The sequence below is a fragment of the Toxotes jaculatrix genome, chromosome 14 (genome assembly GCF_017976425.1).
Source record: "Toxotes jaculatrix isolate fToxJac2 chromosome 14, fToxJac2.pri, whole genome shotgun sequence".
In the NCBI taxonomy this organism is placed as follows: Eukaryota; Metazoa; Chordata; class Actinopteri; family Toxotidae; genus Toxotes; species Toxotes jaculatrix.
Window position 1 is genome coordinate 23,536,592 of NC_054407.1, and position 18,774 is coordinate 23,555,365.

Genomic DNA, 18,774 nt, shown 5'->3' on the forward strand with positions numbered 1-18,774 from the left:
TAGAAAGACAGAGAGGGCAAAATGCAAATTTTAGTTGAACTAATTACGAACTGTCTCAAACAGTGCTTCAGCATTACAGCTGCAAAATTCATCTTTCAGAAGTCATTACTTCATTTAATGAATTTAAACCACGTGCAAAACGGGCTGAAATTTTCTTAAACATGTAGACTGAGTGGCAGGTAAACCTCTCCACTGAAACCAGTGCTAGTGAAATCCCTCAAGACAGGATCTGGACCACGGTGGGACCGTGGAGCACCTCCGACCTTCTGATGGGTAAGTGAACATCTGACCTGCTGTCGGTGTTGTAGGCAGGTGCGTTCTGCTGCGGCCTGTAGGGAATCCTCCTCAGTTTGGATAACTCCTTGGACAGAACCTGCTGAGTGGTGTCGTCTTCCCAGGTCAAACCTACAGACAGAAACACAGGGAACCTTTAGAACCACATCAGAACATACAGGAACTTCTTTTACTGAAGCAGGCCTACCCCTGCGTCGCTCACATGGGAAAGAGATTCGTAGTTGAACGGTGAGTAACACTGCAATGCCGTACTGAAAAAGTGAGTGTCATGCATGAAAAAAAGCCCAGCTGAAACGCAGTAAGCAGGGCCTGGAAAGAGCGGCGAGAAATTGCTGAGCATGCAGTTGCTTCCCTAAACTCATTAGATCACTCATTAGCGGAGGAGACGAGGCAACAGCGCGGTGTCCTTGGAGACCATGGTGAGCGGCTGATAGTTTGAGTGACTAAGCAGAAACCATTTCTCCTCTCCTCCTCCTCCTGCCACAGTTCAGTACTACAGGCCTGATGCATTTTACAGACGTTTACTTGATGCTGTTAGCCAGCGCAGTTCACTGTGAGCTCTCTCAGATCTTTACCGCATCTTTAACATATAAAGTGGAGGTTAGGATATCAGGATAACTGTGAGGTTATAAAGGCCAAAGTGTGACCTAATGAAGGAGCCGCTGATGGTCAAGCTGGAGCAGCTGACGCTAAATGGCTGATCTGAGTGTGACTTCTGAAATAATAACAATACAATGAAAATAAATAATAATACAATGATCTATTTTCTAAGGTGTGTGTGCACATTTTCATTCCTACTTTCTTCTAAATTTGTCCCAGATACATATTTTATGTGACACTGTCTCTTTAAATTATTTTAAACCGTCTCTCCAATCAATGACTTTTCATTAATTTTATGCTTCAGCCATCACTGTTACTATGACTATGATACAGTTTTCAAACTTCACTGACGATGGTGTTTGTGTACTTATTGGCCTTATTTGGTATCATTCATTAAACAGCTGATTCTGCATCAGTGGCTAAACAAAATCTATTTTTATTGGCTGTTGAAACAAGTGCACAAAAGGAGGCGCCGACGAGCAGTTTGAGCATTTGTCTCTTTTCTTCTGGGTAACATTTTTATTACCTGGTTGTCAAACTGCGTCTGCACCAAAGTCAGCAAGACATCCCTGTGTTTTTACTGGACTTGGCAAGTAAAGAGTATCAGCATCAGCGACCAAAGCAGGAAAAAAAAAAAAAAAAAAAATCTTCTGCATTTCAGAGTGTGAACAAAAGGACAGGCTTGATGAGCTGCTCGGGCATTCCCGTCTGTTTCTTATGCTTAACATGCATCCAAACACAGCTTTTTGGCAACCAAACAGAGGAGCAGGCGCCAACGCCAGATGGGGTGGCGGAACAAAATGTTACCGGAAATATGGCCGCACCGCACAAAGCACAACATGAACTGAGGCATTTGGCAGATGAGCGATGACGTTCCTGAAAGATTCGAGTACAGACTGCGGCTCCAGATGTGATGTCACGAGACGGGGGTCCAGCACAGAGAGGACGCACGTTTAAAATACGAAGGGGAACGTCACCGCTGTCAGCTGTGAACCCTTTATCTCAAGCCTCCAGGAAGACATGCCTCAGTCTGAGATACTAATTGAATATTGATTATAGTGATGTATTGACATTGCTATGAACTACAACCCTGAAGGGGTTAAGGCTGAGAGGTTTAAGGATTTGGTTCAGATCTGAATTGAGGACCTTTGTTGTCCACGTCTCTCTCCCTCAGTTTGTCTCACCTCCCTCTGCCATTTCTCTCTAACAGAGCTACAAAATACCTAAAAAAATAACCAAAAGAAAAGTAAGAAAGAGAAAGTAATGGTTATGTCTTTTCCTGTTTAAATCTTGTGTCCTCAATCTCCACCGCACAGTGTCAGTGTACTTTAGTGTTGGGGTCTCATTGTATTTCATGGAATCTGAGTCCTCCTGAAACTCATATCCGACCCTAACCCTAACCCGATTCAGGTTTCAGCAATTTCATGTAACAGAAGTTGATATTTAGGAAAGAAAACTAAAGAGAATGACATTCACAGATATAAAACTCAGGTTATGTCAGATCACATGCGTGCTACAGTGTGTAAATTACTGTGTTATATATTCTTTACACTGCACATTGAGATAAAAGATTGAGCAAACCCTTCAGGAGACTGGGCATCTTGCAGTCTGTACTTCTGCAGCTGTATTCCCTCTGTACAGCTCAGTTTGTACAACAAGACACTGCCACTGCTTAAATCTCATTATAATGTTGATGGTCAGCCAATAACAACGCGTTCTCTAACAACTGAATCTTCACTTCTGCCTTGATCAGCAGTGAATGTAATTAAATGAGCTGTGCTCGTTACAGAATGTTTCAGCACGCGGACACCTTCTTTAGACCCCCGCAAAATGAATTATGACCCCAACTGCCACAAATCAGGCACAAGCTTCTCTTTAACAGCTGCACAGCGTGTCAGGCCAGCTTTCGCCATCAAAGAGCCATAAAACGGAGCCTTTAATGGCAGCCATGGTGGCTGAGAAAACGGGCGTTAGCGGAGGGTGAACAGACGGCATCTGACACTACAGGTTAATAAACGCCGGAGCCCCTGCCAGGATATTCAGAGCGAGTGAACCGACCACAGAAATGTGGGCAGGAGGCTGCCGGCGAGTCCAGGCGGAAGGCAAAGGGCGCTTTGAGAGAGACGCTTCCACATCTGAATGGCTGACTAAATGAGATTCTGTGGTGCAAAAGGGACAAAGATGCAGGATGTTTTCAGGGCTGAAGTTGGCGCTTTTATCCAAAGGGAGCAACAGCAAATGAGCTTCAGCTCCTACACGGCCAAAAATACGGGCAGACAACAGTGAGGAGGTCAGAGGTCAGAGCCGTTCTGTCGGAACACAGAGGAGGAAAAACTGTTTGGGAAAATCTCCAACTCATTTCACATTTACTTTTCCTCCAGATACAGTTGTTTTCTGTTCTACTTTTTCCACTTTTTGACTAAATTATGTTTGTGCGCTCAACAACCACCAACGGCTGTATTCAATAAAAGTCACACTAATTACAACCGTGGGCAAAAACATAGCAGGCACAGCTTCCACCGGTTTAGCGCTTGATTTATCGAGACCACTTATGCAAATCTAATTTCCAAAACCTGAAGTGCAACCACACTCACTGTCACGTCACTCTGAAAAACAGCAAACAGAAAGATGAGAGAGCAGCTAAAATAAGTCTGCTAGCTCCACCTTTCCAAAAATAACACATATGAGCAGTGGAGGCGAACTTCCAGCACTGCATAGTGATGATGTGTGTTTGTGCCATGTCAGATGATTTGTCTTCTTCTTGTCTTTTAGTTTTTTGTGAAAAAAAGTTGTATAAAGCATTTCATACGAGGGGGATGTATGGAATTTGAAAAATTTGGGGCTTGAGACAAGTATGAAAATGACAAACGAAAGATGTGAGCTTGCCAGATCTCTGTAGCGCGCTCCTGAGCTCTGCTCGAGGCTAGCAGGCTCACACAGGCTACGTTAGCAGCTACAAGCAGGACACTTTCGCAGCACAACCACGAAAACGCTCAACCGATCCAATCCGACATGCAGCAGCCATCTTCAAGAGACAGCAGTTTCCATTTCCAGAGAGACCATGCAGAAGACGCCAGCACACAGACCTTCAGTCAAGATTAATTTGTCGAATTACCTGGTGAAGTTCAGAGATATCTGTCTCTGAAACTTTTGACGCCTCCTCAATTCAGTGGAGGTGACTTTGTTTTTGGTTTGTTTTTCGTGTGTATTCAAAGCTTTTTAAAATTGGAATTTGAAAACCTCCACAGCTTCGTGTGTTACCAGCATGCCCTGCTCTTGCTCTGGATAATCCACAGAATTCACATTGAACAGAATTCACTGGAAATACTTCAGAAATAGTTCCAGCAAGGACATTGTTTCAGCTAAGAGACATTGATGTCGGGTTTTTCAAATGAAAGTTTTCAGCAGTTTTGGGGCCACGGACATTCACCTCCACTGTATAACAGTGAAGGGCAGAAATCTAAGAGGTGGAATCTGAAACCTTGGACAAATTAAACCAAAACCATCCGCATGGCTTCTGGTGAACTGAACGCCTGAGAAACAGTTGCAGTAATTCATTCGCTGGTGTAGAAGAGCCAAACACACTTTAAATAATATCAAAATAGAACAGATGGCTGCTTTGAAGTCCCTCAGCGGTGGTACAGACAGGTCAAGTAGGTTTTCCATGTTGTGTGCAGACTGAAGAAGAGCGCCGTCGCTGTGGGCTAACAGCAGCTCTGACCTCGGCGAGGTGGCTTTTCAAGCAGCTTCACATCTGCAGAGCTTTCAGTGTGCTGCAAGAGTGTCAGGAAGGTGTGTGTGTGTGTGCGTCTGTGTGTGCGCGGGGGCAGATGGAAGAGGGTGACCCCCATCACAGCAACAGCTGTCGGAAAAACGTAAGCCTTACTGTAGTTCAGTCTGCCGTCATGTGGACTGGGCCTGAAACAATTAGCTGATTAATCTATTAGCTGATCAACAGAAAATTAATCGGCAGCTATTTTGATTAATTGTGAGTTATTTATAAAGAATGAATTCCACATATTTGCTATAAGAATTTGATTCTTTTGTCTCTGTTTGGGTTTTGAACTGATGGTTGGACAAAAAAAATGAAGATGCTGTAGTGTGAACTATTAATTGATTAATCAAAAGAAAAATATATACAAACATAACCATTAGTCTCAACCCTTAGAATATGAGCAGCATTCGTGCGTGGCGTCTTGGCTCTAACCTCGTCACTCCCCACAAGGACGCCAAGCTCAGCACAGCAGGGAGCGGAGTGACGATAATAACTTCTCCCCGAGGGGAAAACAGACTTGTGATAGCATAGCTTTCAGATGAGCAGCGTCCCAGCAGGCGAAGCAGCAAAGGAGCGATGCAGAGCACTGACGGCTTAAGTTAACCACCACCAGCGTGGTTACCCCCTTGCGGCTAGAGAGTATGTCATGTGAGATTAGTAGAACTAGTAAAAGGCTTTGTTTGATTTCTGTGCACAGGCTTTTTCCTGCGCATTCACATTCAGTATTTCCTCCAAATTCTGTGGCACGGTTTAAAACATCTGAGTAAACTGTTTACAGTTCACAAACTGTCTGTGGCTGTGTGTGTTCCTCGCCTGCAGAACACCCGTAAAACACGTAGAAGTTAACCCTGCGAGGGGTGTTGATCTTCTTCTCCAACTGTCAGGAAGAAGGTGGAATGAGTGTATTTCACCAAATGTCAAACTGCTGTTCGACATGTATGTATTTGCACGTGTGGACGAGGATGGACAGGGGTGCCAACGTTAAGAAAGAAAGTTGATGAGAACACTGCTGATATGTGTTTATAATGTGCAAACTGCGCTCTCGTTTCAGTGGACTGGCAGAGTCTGAAATGCAGATGCTTCAGTGTCTTTAGAGTTTTGTCCTCCATAATGGCTTCTGCAGACAGCCAGGGCCAAACACCTCATTTGCATAATTCATTTCACTTCAGAGCCTCTGACAAATGCCTCCAAACTCGCCGCCTCCCTGTGAAATCAGAATATTTCTCCAGCTCTCCCGCCGAGTGCCGATTCGGCGAATTAAACCAGAGGAGCAATGGTTTTGTTTTTTGTTTTTTTTGCAGAGGGGAGGGAGGAAGGAGGAGGAGAATCGAATCAGGGTCAAAAGAAAGATGGTGGAAGAAAAGGCAAGAGAGAAACAAGCGTTGTACTTTTTGACATCGTGCTCACTTGAGCTGTTTCAGGCATGAGAGTCTAAACTATAGAGAACAACAAACTATTTTCCCTGTGTATCTGAGGTCATGTCGTTCAAAGCAAAGCTGAATGATGAAAGTGTATGAAATGCTCAGAGCTGCCCAACAGGCTGTTACTCAGGTCTCTGTCTCCCTCTGGTGGCACCGTTCAATAACAGCAACTTCTTACACCAGGAGAAGTAATGAGCAGCACCTGGTCATTGGATCCCACAGTGATCAGCAGGAGCAGCTTGGAGTCCAGTCTTCTTCAGCTCCTCCACTAAAACTGCTAACATGGTGTTTTTCACCAGGTCAGGTCTCGGTATGAAGACCTTCCTACACTGAGGACAGCTGTGGGTTTTCCTTCCATCCTCTTCATCCCAGTGGGTTTTAATACAGCTCATGCAGTAGCTGTGTCCACAGGGAATAGTCACCGGATCCTTCAGTAGATCCAGACAGATGGAACAGCAGAATTTTTTATGGTCCAGGTGAATTCCTTGCTGCGACACTTCTCCTCAACGACAGCAACTTTCTGAAAGTTTCACTTGAGACCAGGCAGAAGAAGGAGGGTTATCGGGCAATGACTCATCTCAGGAAGAGGAAGGTGGCGAAGCAGCAGTGAGGAATATAACCCTGTTCACCCCTGACTTTTCTGATAAGTTCGTCGGGCCTCAGGGCGAGTAAGGGCTGAGTGTTCATGCACACAAATGTGCTTCTGTAGTGTGTCTTTATCAAATATTCCCAGAGAAGTGAGCATTAAAACTTTATTCTTCCAGTATTTTTCCCTTAACTTCCATCCACCGGAGAATACGACTCGCTGTACGAGGCAATTTACATTTACACCAGCCTCACCAGAAGATCGCAGAGTCATCTACTGAAGAGGAAACCAACTAATCCTGGAGTTCTCCAACTTCATCAGTCAGCAACGGCACCTGGATGTCAGCCACTCATGTTAGGTAAAGATTTGATTCCTGTGATTTCAGCAACTGCTGCCAGAAACTGCCCTTATTCCCGACTGAGACGAGTCAAACAATTTCATGCCAAGATTCAGTGTAGTGACTAATGTGAACACAGCAGCATATTGTGATGCAGATTCCTCTACAGACAACATCTCAGCAACCGACGCTGCACTTACTGATGACTCATTTCTCACGTGCTTGTGTTTGTGCATGTAAACACAGTGCCTACATGTGTGGGGAAGTGAGACCAGTGTGTGTGTGTGTGTGTGTGTTTACCTCTGTTGGACAGCTTCTCCAGCAGCATCCTGAAGCGTTGCACTACAGACGGTGAGACGTCGTAGGTGTAAACTTCCTTCACTGGAACAGAGTGACACCTCCCAAACATACCATCTGTGAACACACAGACAGACACTCTAAGTCGGGAATCTGACTCGCTTTTATATTTTTGCATTTCACACTTAGGTCAGTGAAAGGAACACAGTTTCTTTAACAGGCTAAACATGATCAATCTTTCATGTTCAGTTTTTTTTTTTTGCATAGAGACAAGAACATGTTTAACTTGTTATTCTTTAACAAAGTAAAAGCATCAAGCTAAATTCTAGGTGCTCTGCGTCCGAGTGTAGGACTAAACTGATAAAACTGTTCAGATCCAACTCTCCTCTTTGGACTCTTTTATCCTTTTACTGCTAAACATAGATCCCATGACAGAGAGTGTGACTTTTCACTCAGTCATACTTTCTGCTACAGAGCCGCACAGTGGGAAGTGTTAAAGTGAGCTGTAGGAAAGGCCAGTGGGAGGCTGTCTCCGAAAACGAAGTGGTGGGTGGAGAAAGTGTCCAGAAAGATGAGTCAAAGGACGAATAGAAACAGGAATAGTTTTTTAACAGTGCTCGCCAGTACCAGTACCTGCAAGTTTGACAAAGCAACACGTTTCTTTTTTGGTTCGTCTCATAAAAATCTCTGATAAATATGATAAACACCGTCCCAGTGAGATGGTACAAAAGATTCATGTGTGTGTACATCTGCACTTTAATATGTTTTGTCTGCAGGTCTGTGCGTGCCTCTCATTGCATATCTGAATGTATGACTCTTTGTGTGTGTGTGTGTGTGTGTGTGTGTGTGTGTGTGTGTGGGAGAGTGTGTATGTATGTGGGAGAGTGTGTATGTTGCGTAACAGCACTCCTACATGGCAGTTCAGGCCTCCAGTCTATAAATAGCCTCTGCGTCACTGTGGTCATCTCAATCAAAGTGCGAGCTCCATTTAAGGGGCAGCTGAGGACCAGTGGCTGGTCCACGCTGCCGTAATTACTCACAAATGTTTCGCTCGGTGCATTTTCTGTTGTTTACAGATGAGACGGAAAAGTGACGGATGGACTGTAGGTGTACGGAAGAGGGAGAGGGAGATAAGTGAGGAAGAGGGGGAGAAAAGCTGGATTTTTACTCATCACTACTGACTGTTACCAACTACTTAATTTGTAATACTATAAATTAGACCTGGAAACTGTGAACTTTACATGAATTTCCTAATTATTACAAAGGTTGACTTGCTTGAAGCTGTGTTTTTGTTGATGATGTGTATGTGTAAAACAGAGGTGTTTAACTGTTTACCTCGTTTTAAATTTTCACAAAAAACTTGGTAGATGGAGAAAATGATAAAGACAAAGAGAGACCAAAAATCAAATGTGCTCCTTTCTTGTCCTCTGACTCCCTACCTCCTTACCTCTATCTGGTGAGGAAGGACTCGATCCGAGTACAGACAGAGAAAATTAATTATTACAACCCTCTCCCTTCACTGCACATACACTTCCATCCCTGTACCTTCCAGGAATGTCATCTGAATTATCATGATCCGCCCTTAATTAAGCCCAAGTAGAGCTACAGTATCATGGCCAAGATTAAAATTCAATTATTTTGACACTGGGTGACAGAGTGACCTACATTTTACAGATGAGGCAGTTGCTCAGCAGAACTACTTGGGTTTAGCCCTGAAGTTCTGCTGCACTGAAAAGCATCTGAAAAGGAAACAGAATCACCATCACCTCCTGGTCAGAGTAAAACCTGGGAAAAAAAAAAAAAAAAAAAACAGGAAGCACTTTGGCTGAATTTCGATGCGAAAGTTCATCATTGAACTTTGGCTGCAATTCCTCAAATGGCCACTAGATGCTGTTTGAAAAGCTCAGGCTGAACTGAGGTGGGTGGGTAACTTCACCTCTTCTGTGTCCTTGTGTACATTGATTAGTTCATTAAAATTCATTAGTTCCCACTGATGACGAAACTGTATTTACCTGTGGACCGGCCACATCTGAACCACACCTGAGCTAATTAGTAAAATATGTAACAGCCATGATGCGAACCTGATAGATCGGATTGGTGAACCCCTATTTTCCCCATTTGCCTTTTTGCATAGGCAGTGGTGTGGATTGTCTAAAGCAGGAGACAAAGGTCAACTCATAAAACCTAAATCCTGACTTCAGCATGGCTCCTCAGGAGCCAAACAATTTCACAGACACAACCACCTATAGCTGAACTTTTCTCTGGCAGAACAGAAAACAGATTTCCCCCCAAATTAGACTCGGTGCATCGAAATAAAATGTAGGCAGTGATACCTAAGTGATGCTAACATGATATTTGTGGCATCTTTAAGACGCCCACATTGTAACTGGGACAAAGTGCAATAAAGACAAAGCAAGATCTCGAGTAAACAACTGCACCACCGACGTTTTTTCTCCCTTCAGCTCTGATCTCATATAACACAATTTCTGTGTCTCCCAGAAGCAACATCTTGAAATATCCCTCATAATTATATTTGCATGCATTTATATAATCTCCGCAATTTATTGCAGTTCAGTAGCCCAGGGCTGTAATTCAGAGCCAGACATGCCTTCTTGTGATGCAACTGATTTATGGTCCAGATTAGAGCAGAATGAGGATTCACAGGGCCATTCTCAGAAGCACAGGGCGTATTAAGATGAAGGAGATGGACCGGCAACGCTGGTCAGATGTTGCTCTCGGTAGCCGCAGCTTTAATATTGCTGTCGTTGAATGACACTGTGAAAATACACTTTCACTTGATGTACTGTTTTTGGACGACTGCGAGATCAAGGAGACTGACTGACGATCAGAAATCCAATTTTTGGACTTTCAAAAGTAAATTTCCTAATTAATTAGAGCTATAGTCACACAGTTATAGTCTAGTTAGTTATAGCTGACATAACGTACGTTGAGGTGTTTTTAGTATTAAGATTACTGTATTCATTAATATGTCAATACTCTCATGGGTGAGTTGACAAAAAGGTGCAGTTAAAAAAAAAAGCACAATTAGCTGAATTCCTCTTAGATACAGTGTTGTTGTACATTTATGGAGCGCACTGTTGGGCCCCGCTGACTGAAAGCGGTAAACTCAGTCCTGCCTAATGAACTGGATTAAGACATCTTAATGGATCTGTTGCCTCTGGGGACCACCACGAGTCCATCCCTCACAGACTGCACTCCACAAGATCAATGACTCTTGGCATCGCTTGGCAGGGCCCGGGCTGCTCTCACTGGGTAGAGAGTAAAGGGTTTCCTTCAAACATGCCACCGACCTGCTCTGGCTCTCATCATTTCACCTGCGACACAGCAATGCTTTTATGTGATACCAAACTCAGGCAATAAGTAAAACACCATCACTTTCATTATGATAAGTGAATTATATCATTTAATCTTTGCTGATTTTCTATGTTCTGTTCTCACCCCACATGCATGATCTCCTTTTTATCAACACACACTCAGCTTTAAGTCTGACTTATCATTCTGTCAGTTTGACAAAGTGGAGGAGCTGCCAGGAACCAAAAATACAAGAAAAAACGCCACAGGGCCCCATAAACATGTACAAATCTTCAGTGACAATCTCTAAAAATATTATGGAAACTGAAGAGCTACTGAAAACCAGACAGAAAATTCAGCACTGAGCTTTATGAGACGTGGCTTCTGTATATATGCAGATGTGTGTAGTGTGAGCCGTGACTCTTGCCTCGTGACTGAAAATGAAAAAAGGTCAAACCAAATATGTTTTGCTCACAGGAATTTCCCCCGAACGTCTGTCAAACCACACACTGCTGATCAATAGCACTGCCCACACCAGCCAATTAGTCTAATCAGACAGGCGTACAGCAAACACGGCCGTGACGGTGGAGGCTGTGCGAGATCATTAAACAAACACACCGAGGCCTCAAACACCACCGGAGTGTTCGGTGTTCACACTCCAGAGCACAAGAAACTGTGTTTACCATCACTTTTCTATGTGATCTACACACATTTTCACATGATGCAACCTCATCTAGAAATTTCTCAATGTAAACAGTCACTGAAGTTGAATCTTTAAAAAGCTTTCTGTCTTATAAAACTCACCCTAACGCAACCATTTCAGTGTCTCAGTGACTCTGAATAACAAGAATACAGTAAGATACAATATTTGTGTTAATTCAAACTCAGCACAACATAAAACCTTCCAGGACAGAGACCTGGTTTCACTGTTTTCAGTGAGGCAGCTGAGAGTGGAACTGTTAATTTTTAGGGTAAAAAGAGTTTTTCTAGACAGATTTAACAGAAGAGGACGACATTGTTGTATATTTTATTTATTTTACGACGACACTTCCCATGAGACTTCTACCTTCCCCCGTCTGTGGCGCTCAGCTGTACGCTGAATTTCTGAAATCAGGTCACAAATTTAAAGTTTCTCAGCAAAGAGTACTCAAACGGGAGGAAAGTACATTTGCACGGGGACTATTTTCAGCCGCGGATTAACACACATTCGACACCCTTGCATGACAGCAGGACAGTGTGTGATGTGTATGAGTCAGAATAAACTACAGTGAGTGTTCATGGTAATGAAGGAACATGTCACTCACTCAGTGCAGCTCTATGCCACAGAGCGGTAACATACACAATCAAACTGGTCTTTTCATGGGATTTGTTGACATTAATAAGATTAAAAACCATCACCAGCCCTTTTCTTTAATTACACTGGGAGCCTCAAACCTCAAACACACAGATTTTGTTTTTTTTTTCCAGGAAAACCTACTGACAGTAACACTGAGCTTCAGGCCTGATTAAAACAAAACATAATGGAGAGCTTTGGGCTCGTCTCTGCCCTGACAGTATGAAGCTGGAATTTTTTTTAATCTTTCATCAGCTCTCAACAAGCAACAAATGAGACTGTTCAGAGAAGAAATGATTCAAACGTCCAGGAGTAACTGTTTTAAATCAGCAACACGCCGATCGATCGATAAATTTAGACTCTGTGGAAACATTTACAGCCTCGCTACGAGCTGTTGTGACATGTCGACTGTTGCACTGTGTGTTCAGGAGACAACATGCAACAGGGCACAGATGGGTAATGGGCCAGTTCAGCCCTGCTCCTCTCGCGCCTGTTGCCATGGTGATTTGCATCGAGTGCTTTTTGTCCCTCAGAGCTAATCAAGGGGAAGCTGGATAGGGGGACGGAAACAGAGCACCCTCCTTTATCACTCTCACATTGCTCTGTGTGTGTGTGTGTGTGTGTGTGTGTGTGTGTGTGTGTGTGTGTGTGTGTGTGTGTGTGTGTGTGTGTGTGTGTGTGTCAGGGATTGGCATGTGAATTCCCCATCGTGGTTAGTGAGGAACACCTGGGTTGGGTTCAGGAGAGCCACACATACAATCGAGGCTGTCACCGGGTGTGTTCTTAGTGAAGCTTTCCTGAAAATAATCTGGACTCATTGGTTAGGTGTTTTTTTTACTTCTGAACACTTAAACAACGTCGCCTCCCATTCCAGACGACACTATCACAGTTATGTTTAACCGAGCCCAGTGTTTGTCCAGCAAGATACTAGAGCTATGTACAAATTTCCTAGTGTCAATATACAAGACAAGTGAAATTTAAAAAATATATATATGATGTCCTCATAACTTTAAAACACTCTGGCAGTCTAACAATGTAAGTCCTGTTTGCCCTGGTCTTTTGGTTTACTGTAAAAATCAGCGGGCCTTAATGTCTTAGATACTCACAGTGCTGTGTGTATACAGCACAGGAATAAAAACATTTATCTACAGCACACAGCAGGCGGCCTAGAAATGTGCCCTCGTCTTGCTGAGTTAACTGATGCCAATTAAAGCATAACTGGAGGCCTTGATCTCTGCTGGAAATTAGTGTTTTCACGCTGAGCAAGCTTCTGACAGTACAGCCAAGAGACCCAGTCAACACCTGGGGGACAGCAGTGGCTCCATCGCTGTGCAGGAGATGGAAGACACGTCCCAACTGGACTATTTAATGCATGTTCAGAAATGTTTCAGAAATCCTATCACACAAAAAATATAAATATTTTTATTGGAAAGCAAAAAAAAAAAAAGAGCGTTCCAGATTAAGTGTTATATATATTTGATTTTCCTTTTCCTGTTATCTAACTGAACAGAAACAACCAAGGAAAGATGGAAAAATTCAGTGTTTCAGAGTTTGGGGCATAAAACCTTCAGTAAACAGTAAGACAGAGTGTGATCAGAGCAAATTCACCAAACTCCAAAAGACTGTCCGTGCAAACAGAAGCAGAGAGTCAGGCTGATTGGGTTTTCTCCACATCGCTGGTCGTCCCTGCACCCGAAAATATCAGCAGAGCTCAGATAACCTCGACGCTTCCCCGATCCAGAACTGCTGCTGCTGCTGAGCAAACTTCACAGAGCAAATATGATCTTTCACATCCCGACACAGATCAAGTCACTGGGGGTAAAACTTTAATTTATTGCGAGGCTGAACGATCGTCAGGCGACACAGAGGTCGCACTGACAGTGAGTTTGTGCAGTAACGCAGCTAAACCTGAAACAGGAAGTGTGGAGTTCTTATGTAAATCTACACAACACATGTTGATTAATATTTTTTTAATCTGTTTGCCATGTTTCATAGCTGATTATGAATTTATTGGCCAAAGGTTCAATCACTGTAAAAAGACCTATGTGATGCAATAGAATACCTACAGTGAATTAAGGAATCACAAAGCAAACTAACTCAGACAATACATACACTTAGCACTGACATATGGTTCTGATATCTTATCACACAGCAGCACCGCACCTAAAATCAGATCTGGGTTAAACAAACAGACACAGACTTTATTTCTGCTCTGGACCAGACTCTCTGCTCCTCACACAGAAACACCCGGAGTACAAACCATTCAAGTTTGCTTATGAACGCACCGCACTTCCCTGATTAATCTGCATACTCAACTGCAATATCACATAATACTTTAAGAAATGAATATAAACCAATATCTACCTGGAAGGTGTTAAACAGTGTAATAAAAAAAATAACTAAATATTTATTCAGATCAGCTTCGGAAAATTAAAGACAGTTATGCAAAGTCTATATAGTGTATATGGTTAATGGTTAATATTAAAGGGTTAAAACTAGTTAAAGTTAATTGAATCACGTAAAAACATAAGAACCTTTAAGTGAGCAAGTGGCCTGACGGACAGACAGACAGCCTTATCTCTGTGGACAGATTCAGCTGCACGCTGGGACTAAAAATGAAAGTAAACAGGGATTTCTACACTGCAGAAAATGACCATCAGAACAGCGTGTTACATTAAAAGCTTACACCCAGTTTAATCAACTTATCATTCAGTCCACTGTCCAAAGTCAGTTTACTGTAACGAGGTGGCCTGCTGTCACAATAAATTCGTAGAAACAGGTGAAACAGTAGTGAATATGAGTCAAACTCCGTCCTGGTGTTTTTCATCAGTCACTTAAATAAAGTTTACTTGAAAAGTCACAACCACGTGAATATATCACTACGGGCACTTTTTGCAGTGTAATAAAGACGACCCTCGTGGGCGTTCAATGCTCCGGCTCTAAATGCGGCATCGCTCGCTCTGTCAGCTGAGATGAAAGTCACAATGAAAATGTCAAGTCACTGATGGAGCGGCGTCTTGCCATGAAGCTCGTCTGCCCTTTCTACTTTTATACCCAGACATGTCGGGGTGATGCGCCTGAAAATAGCAAAAAGTCCACAGGGGCAGGTGGGTACCCAGATCGCTCGTCACCGATTCCCGGACTATTGCGTCAATCTGTCACTTTGTGTGGCTTTATGCTGACGGTAAGTTTGTCTGAAGGCAAGGATCAGTATGTTCACATTTATTAAGCAGGTTTGCCACAGGCCCTTTACAAACATGGAACACGTAACGTTGGCTTTTGTCATGCGGACACGGGTGGAACGTAAATGCTCTGCAGCAGCTTTATTCAACGTGACACCGCTGCTACGGAAACAGCCAAAATGCTAACATGATATTTGGTCACAGGAAGTGAAGGTGCTGGTGGGGGAGGTTATGAAATGGTGACGTGGCAGGAATGAGGTGGTAAGAATAGGGGCAAACTGTACAGAGAAGGGCATATACAATATAACAGATCAGCTTTGTATAATCATCATTTCCAGATGACTGCTTTTCTACAGTGGGAAGACGTTTGGGTAATAACATCTGTTTAGATCATTTACTTCCACGTGAAACGATGGCTCCAGCCCACTCTGAGATAAACAAACAGCCCTGTGAAATAAGGCCTTTAGGCCACGCCCCAAGCAGTGATGTCACAGCGGGTGTTTCGCCATTGCTAGTTTGTGGATCCCCTGCTGTGACGCACTGATCTGGAAGTGTTTAACCTACAGAGAGCGGCGGCGGCGCAGCAGCAGTTTAAGTCTAAAAGCTCTGTGGGATTCACTGTTAAATTACTCTGCTAAAGACTGTTTACTTCTTTAAAACCTGCGTCTTTGGAGATCATTTTTGTCAGAAGTGTAATGTTCACCCAGCAGCTGTCACATGTAAAAACAACTTGTTTCCTCCAGGTACTGAAATATGTTTTCGTTTGTCATGTTCTCTCTTTGTCATTGGAAAAAGGTAGAAGGGGAGAGAATGTCCTCAGCTGAACGATACCAACCTTACTCATTGTTTTTTTTTGTTTTTTCCTTTTCTCTCTGCCAAAAGATTATAGCCAGCTCAGGCAATCAGAGCTTCTGTGTGGCCTGATAGAGGCTGAGCTGCCAATCACCAACACAACAGACTGGCATTGTCTACGAGGAGCTTTCTGACAGCAGCTACTGAAGCAGGTCAGACACAGCGGGTGAGAACAATGGCTGGAGGTGCAGCCGCCGTAGCTTTTCCACTGTGGGATCCAGCTGTCAGAGCAGCCTCATCTCACCTGACTCAGCCCAGGGGAGCTTTTCATGCTCTTTCAAACTTGGACTCAAAGTGTAGCTGAGCTGACAAGTGGCTCCACCAAAGCGCTGCCAGCGACTGACAGAGTCATTTTATGTTCCACAATGATTAACGTTTGAGAACAAATGTGGGTGAGAACAGCAACATTTCAATGTGAAACATTCACCACTCGAGACAAATAAAGTTAGACAAGTGTAGTATCCGGAAATAGCCACCCAAAGGTTGGACAGGGTCCTTCGTCACAGCTGGAACATCAAGTGGGGAAACATGATGACTGAGCAATCATCTAACTGAGATCTGAGAGCTTTCTAATGAAGGAACAGAGGTAAAGAAAAAACGCCCCACTGAAACCTGTTTAGCTGCTGCTGTTATGAGAACAGATGAGAGTAGGCAGGAATATAATTGTGTTAATCCAAATAATACCAGAATCAACCTTAAAAACAAGGTGTGACAAATCAGTCCAAAGACCGAAGACCAGTCCACACAAAAGCAGCTGACACATTTTTCCATCAAAGTGAATCGAGGTCACCAGAGGCTGCTCCAGCACAGACGGAGAGCCCGTGTGAGCTCAGCTAAAAACTCAAATTCACCGCGGATATAATCGCTTCTTCGCTGCACTCGGCGCAGAATTAGATCACGGGCCACATTTCAAAAGGACACTGTGCAGACAGGAAATGACCGAGCTCATGAATTCAGAACAAACACGCCCCACCTGAAATAAATACACGTCAGGAAGCGGCTCGGAAACAACGGCGCGGCCACCTGCGCCGCCTAACAGACCATTCACATGCTTAATGAGATCACACAACAGATTACTGTGTTCTGTTATCTCTGTCTTTGTCTTAAATCCTGCAGAGATGCTGATAAGCCAAGCCTGCTCGGCACAGCCAAGAGATTCCCAGAGAACCAACAGACGCTGATGATCGGGAGACACGGGGGGAAAAAAAAGGTTAGCTTAGAAAGACGCTGTAAATTCTGCAGAGTAAGCCCGTTATGATCCGTCTGACCCAACGGAGTCGCAGACAAAAGTGTTTCCAAGATTCCAAAATACGTGCAAATAATTCTCTGTGAACGGCTTTCATGTTTTCAGCCTTTTTTGATTCTAGGTTGATTCTCAGCAGGGGTTTCCCTCCTCCTGATGCCAGAGAGGCTGCGAGGGGAAACAGTGAGGCAGAGACAGACTGCGGCTTTATTATTTATATTTCTACGTGCTTGTGAGTGTGTGCAATTACAAAACGCAGCAGTTGACTCTAAAGTGGGTAGTATCGCAGCGCACGCTGATTTAGCAAACAACACGGCTGTTTGTAAAGTGCCATCTATAATACAGCAGAGACCGAATGTGTCTTGGCTTCGATTACCGTACATGTGCCTGGTGATTATACTTTGACTGGCCTTTAATTTTGAGCAGTGCCCGAGTCACAACCAGCAACTGCAAATTCAAGACTGAGCTCAGACATTCGACCATTCCCTGATCACGTTAGGAAAAATAAAAGAAACATCTTACCGTTGACACAGATCTCATATGGTGAACACAGCTCGCTCTCAAACAGGCAACCTGTTAGCAGAGAAGCACAAACAGCAAACAGGGGTTAGCAGGTTAACATGACAACAACCGTACACAGGTGGATTTTATAACTGAACGACACATTTCCAACAACAATATTTCTGCTGCACAGGAAGATGTCTTTCCAGAGACAGAGTCCGTCTCACTCTGGATAAGACATAAGACAGACAGTTTTTCTACCAAAGCCAGTTCACTCTCCTCACCTGCTGTGCCTCTACACAGCGAATATCCAAAGACAGACTGTTACTCTTTTTTTTTTTTTTATTTATTCACTTTACCGCCATTGTAAATAGGTGGAGGTGAACCTGAAGAAATAAAAAGAGGTTTGTTATTTTAGCTGAACTGATGCGTTAAACATGACTCAAGCTAAAATATGTTTGTACCCTCGTGTATATTGGTGGCTCTTCTATTTTAAGATTGGAATATGAGAGTAAATGGCTTATTAAGACGTCACCTCTCGTGTTTTGGGCTGTTGTTTGTATAGCTACATTTCTCAGCAGTGGACATTAAACACTTGCAGTTATCCTGAGTTAACACTGGGCTGAGGAGGAACAGGATGATGCATGAAACCGGCTCCTTCAGTGCTCCTCTGGGAGAGGAGGGGAGGCAGCGATATTTTATTCTATCCCACTTACAGGAGATCTGGCAGTGTATCCCTTACACACTTTGTTTCTCTGCCTGTGTCTTGTTCCATCATGCAAAACACACACTGTCCCACACGTTTCCAAATCTGATTCCACTTTGCCTGAAAGTTTGGAATAAAAGAAAATAAAAAACAAAAACTTCCATCCATCACGGAGACAAAAGCACTGCTGCAGAGTGAGAGAAACACACAGCAGTTGCAAGAAGCAGGTGCAAACAATGTGCACTTCCTGCAGCTGCTACACAATAAAAGCCCTCCAGTGCAAAGTACTGATAATGTCTGGTTGTTGATACAGATGAAGGTCACTGAGGTTAGTC

At 43.5% G+C, this 18,774-nt stretch overlaps 1 protein-coding gene across 1 annotated transcript in view; it reads right to left on the bottom strand.

Moving 5' to 3' along the window:
• LOC121193081 (receptor-type tyrosine-protein phosphatase N2-like) overlaps positions 1-18,774 on the bottom strand; it is a 158,119-nt gene that overhangs the window by 131,017 nt on the left and 8,328 nt on the right. Inside the window, exons 2-4 of the mRNA XM_041055206.1 lie at positions 17,755-17,805; positions 7,314-7,427; positions 291-405 (exon numbers count right to left, since the gene is read on the bottom strand). Coding sequence (XP_040911140.1) covers positions 291-405; positions 7,314-7,427; positions 17,755-17,805 — 280 coding nt within the window. The remainder of the gene's footprint in view (positions 1-290; positions 406-7,313; positions 7,428-17,754; positions 17,806-18,774) is intronic.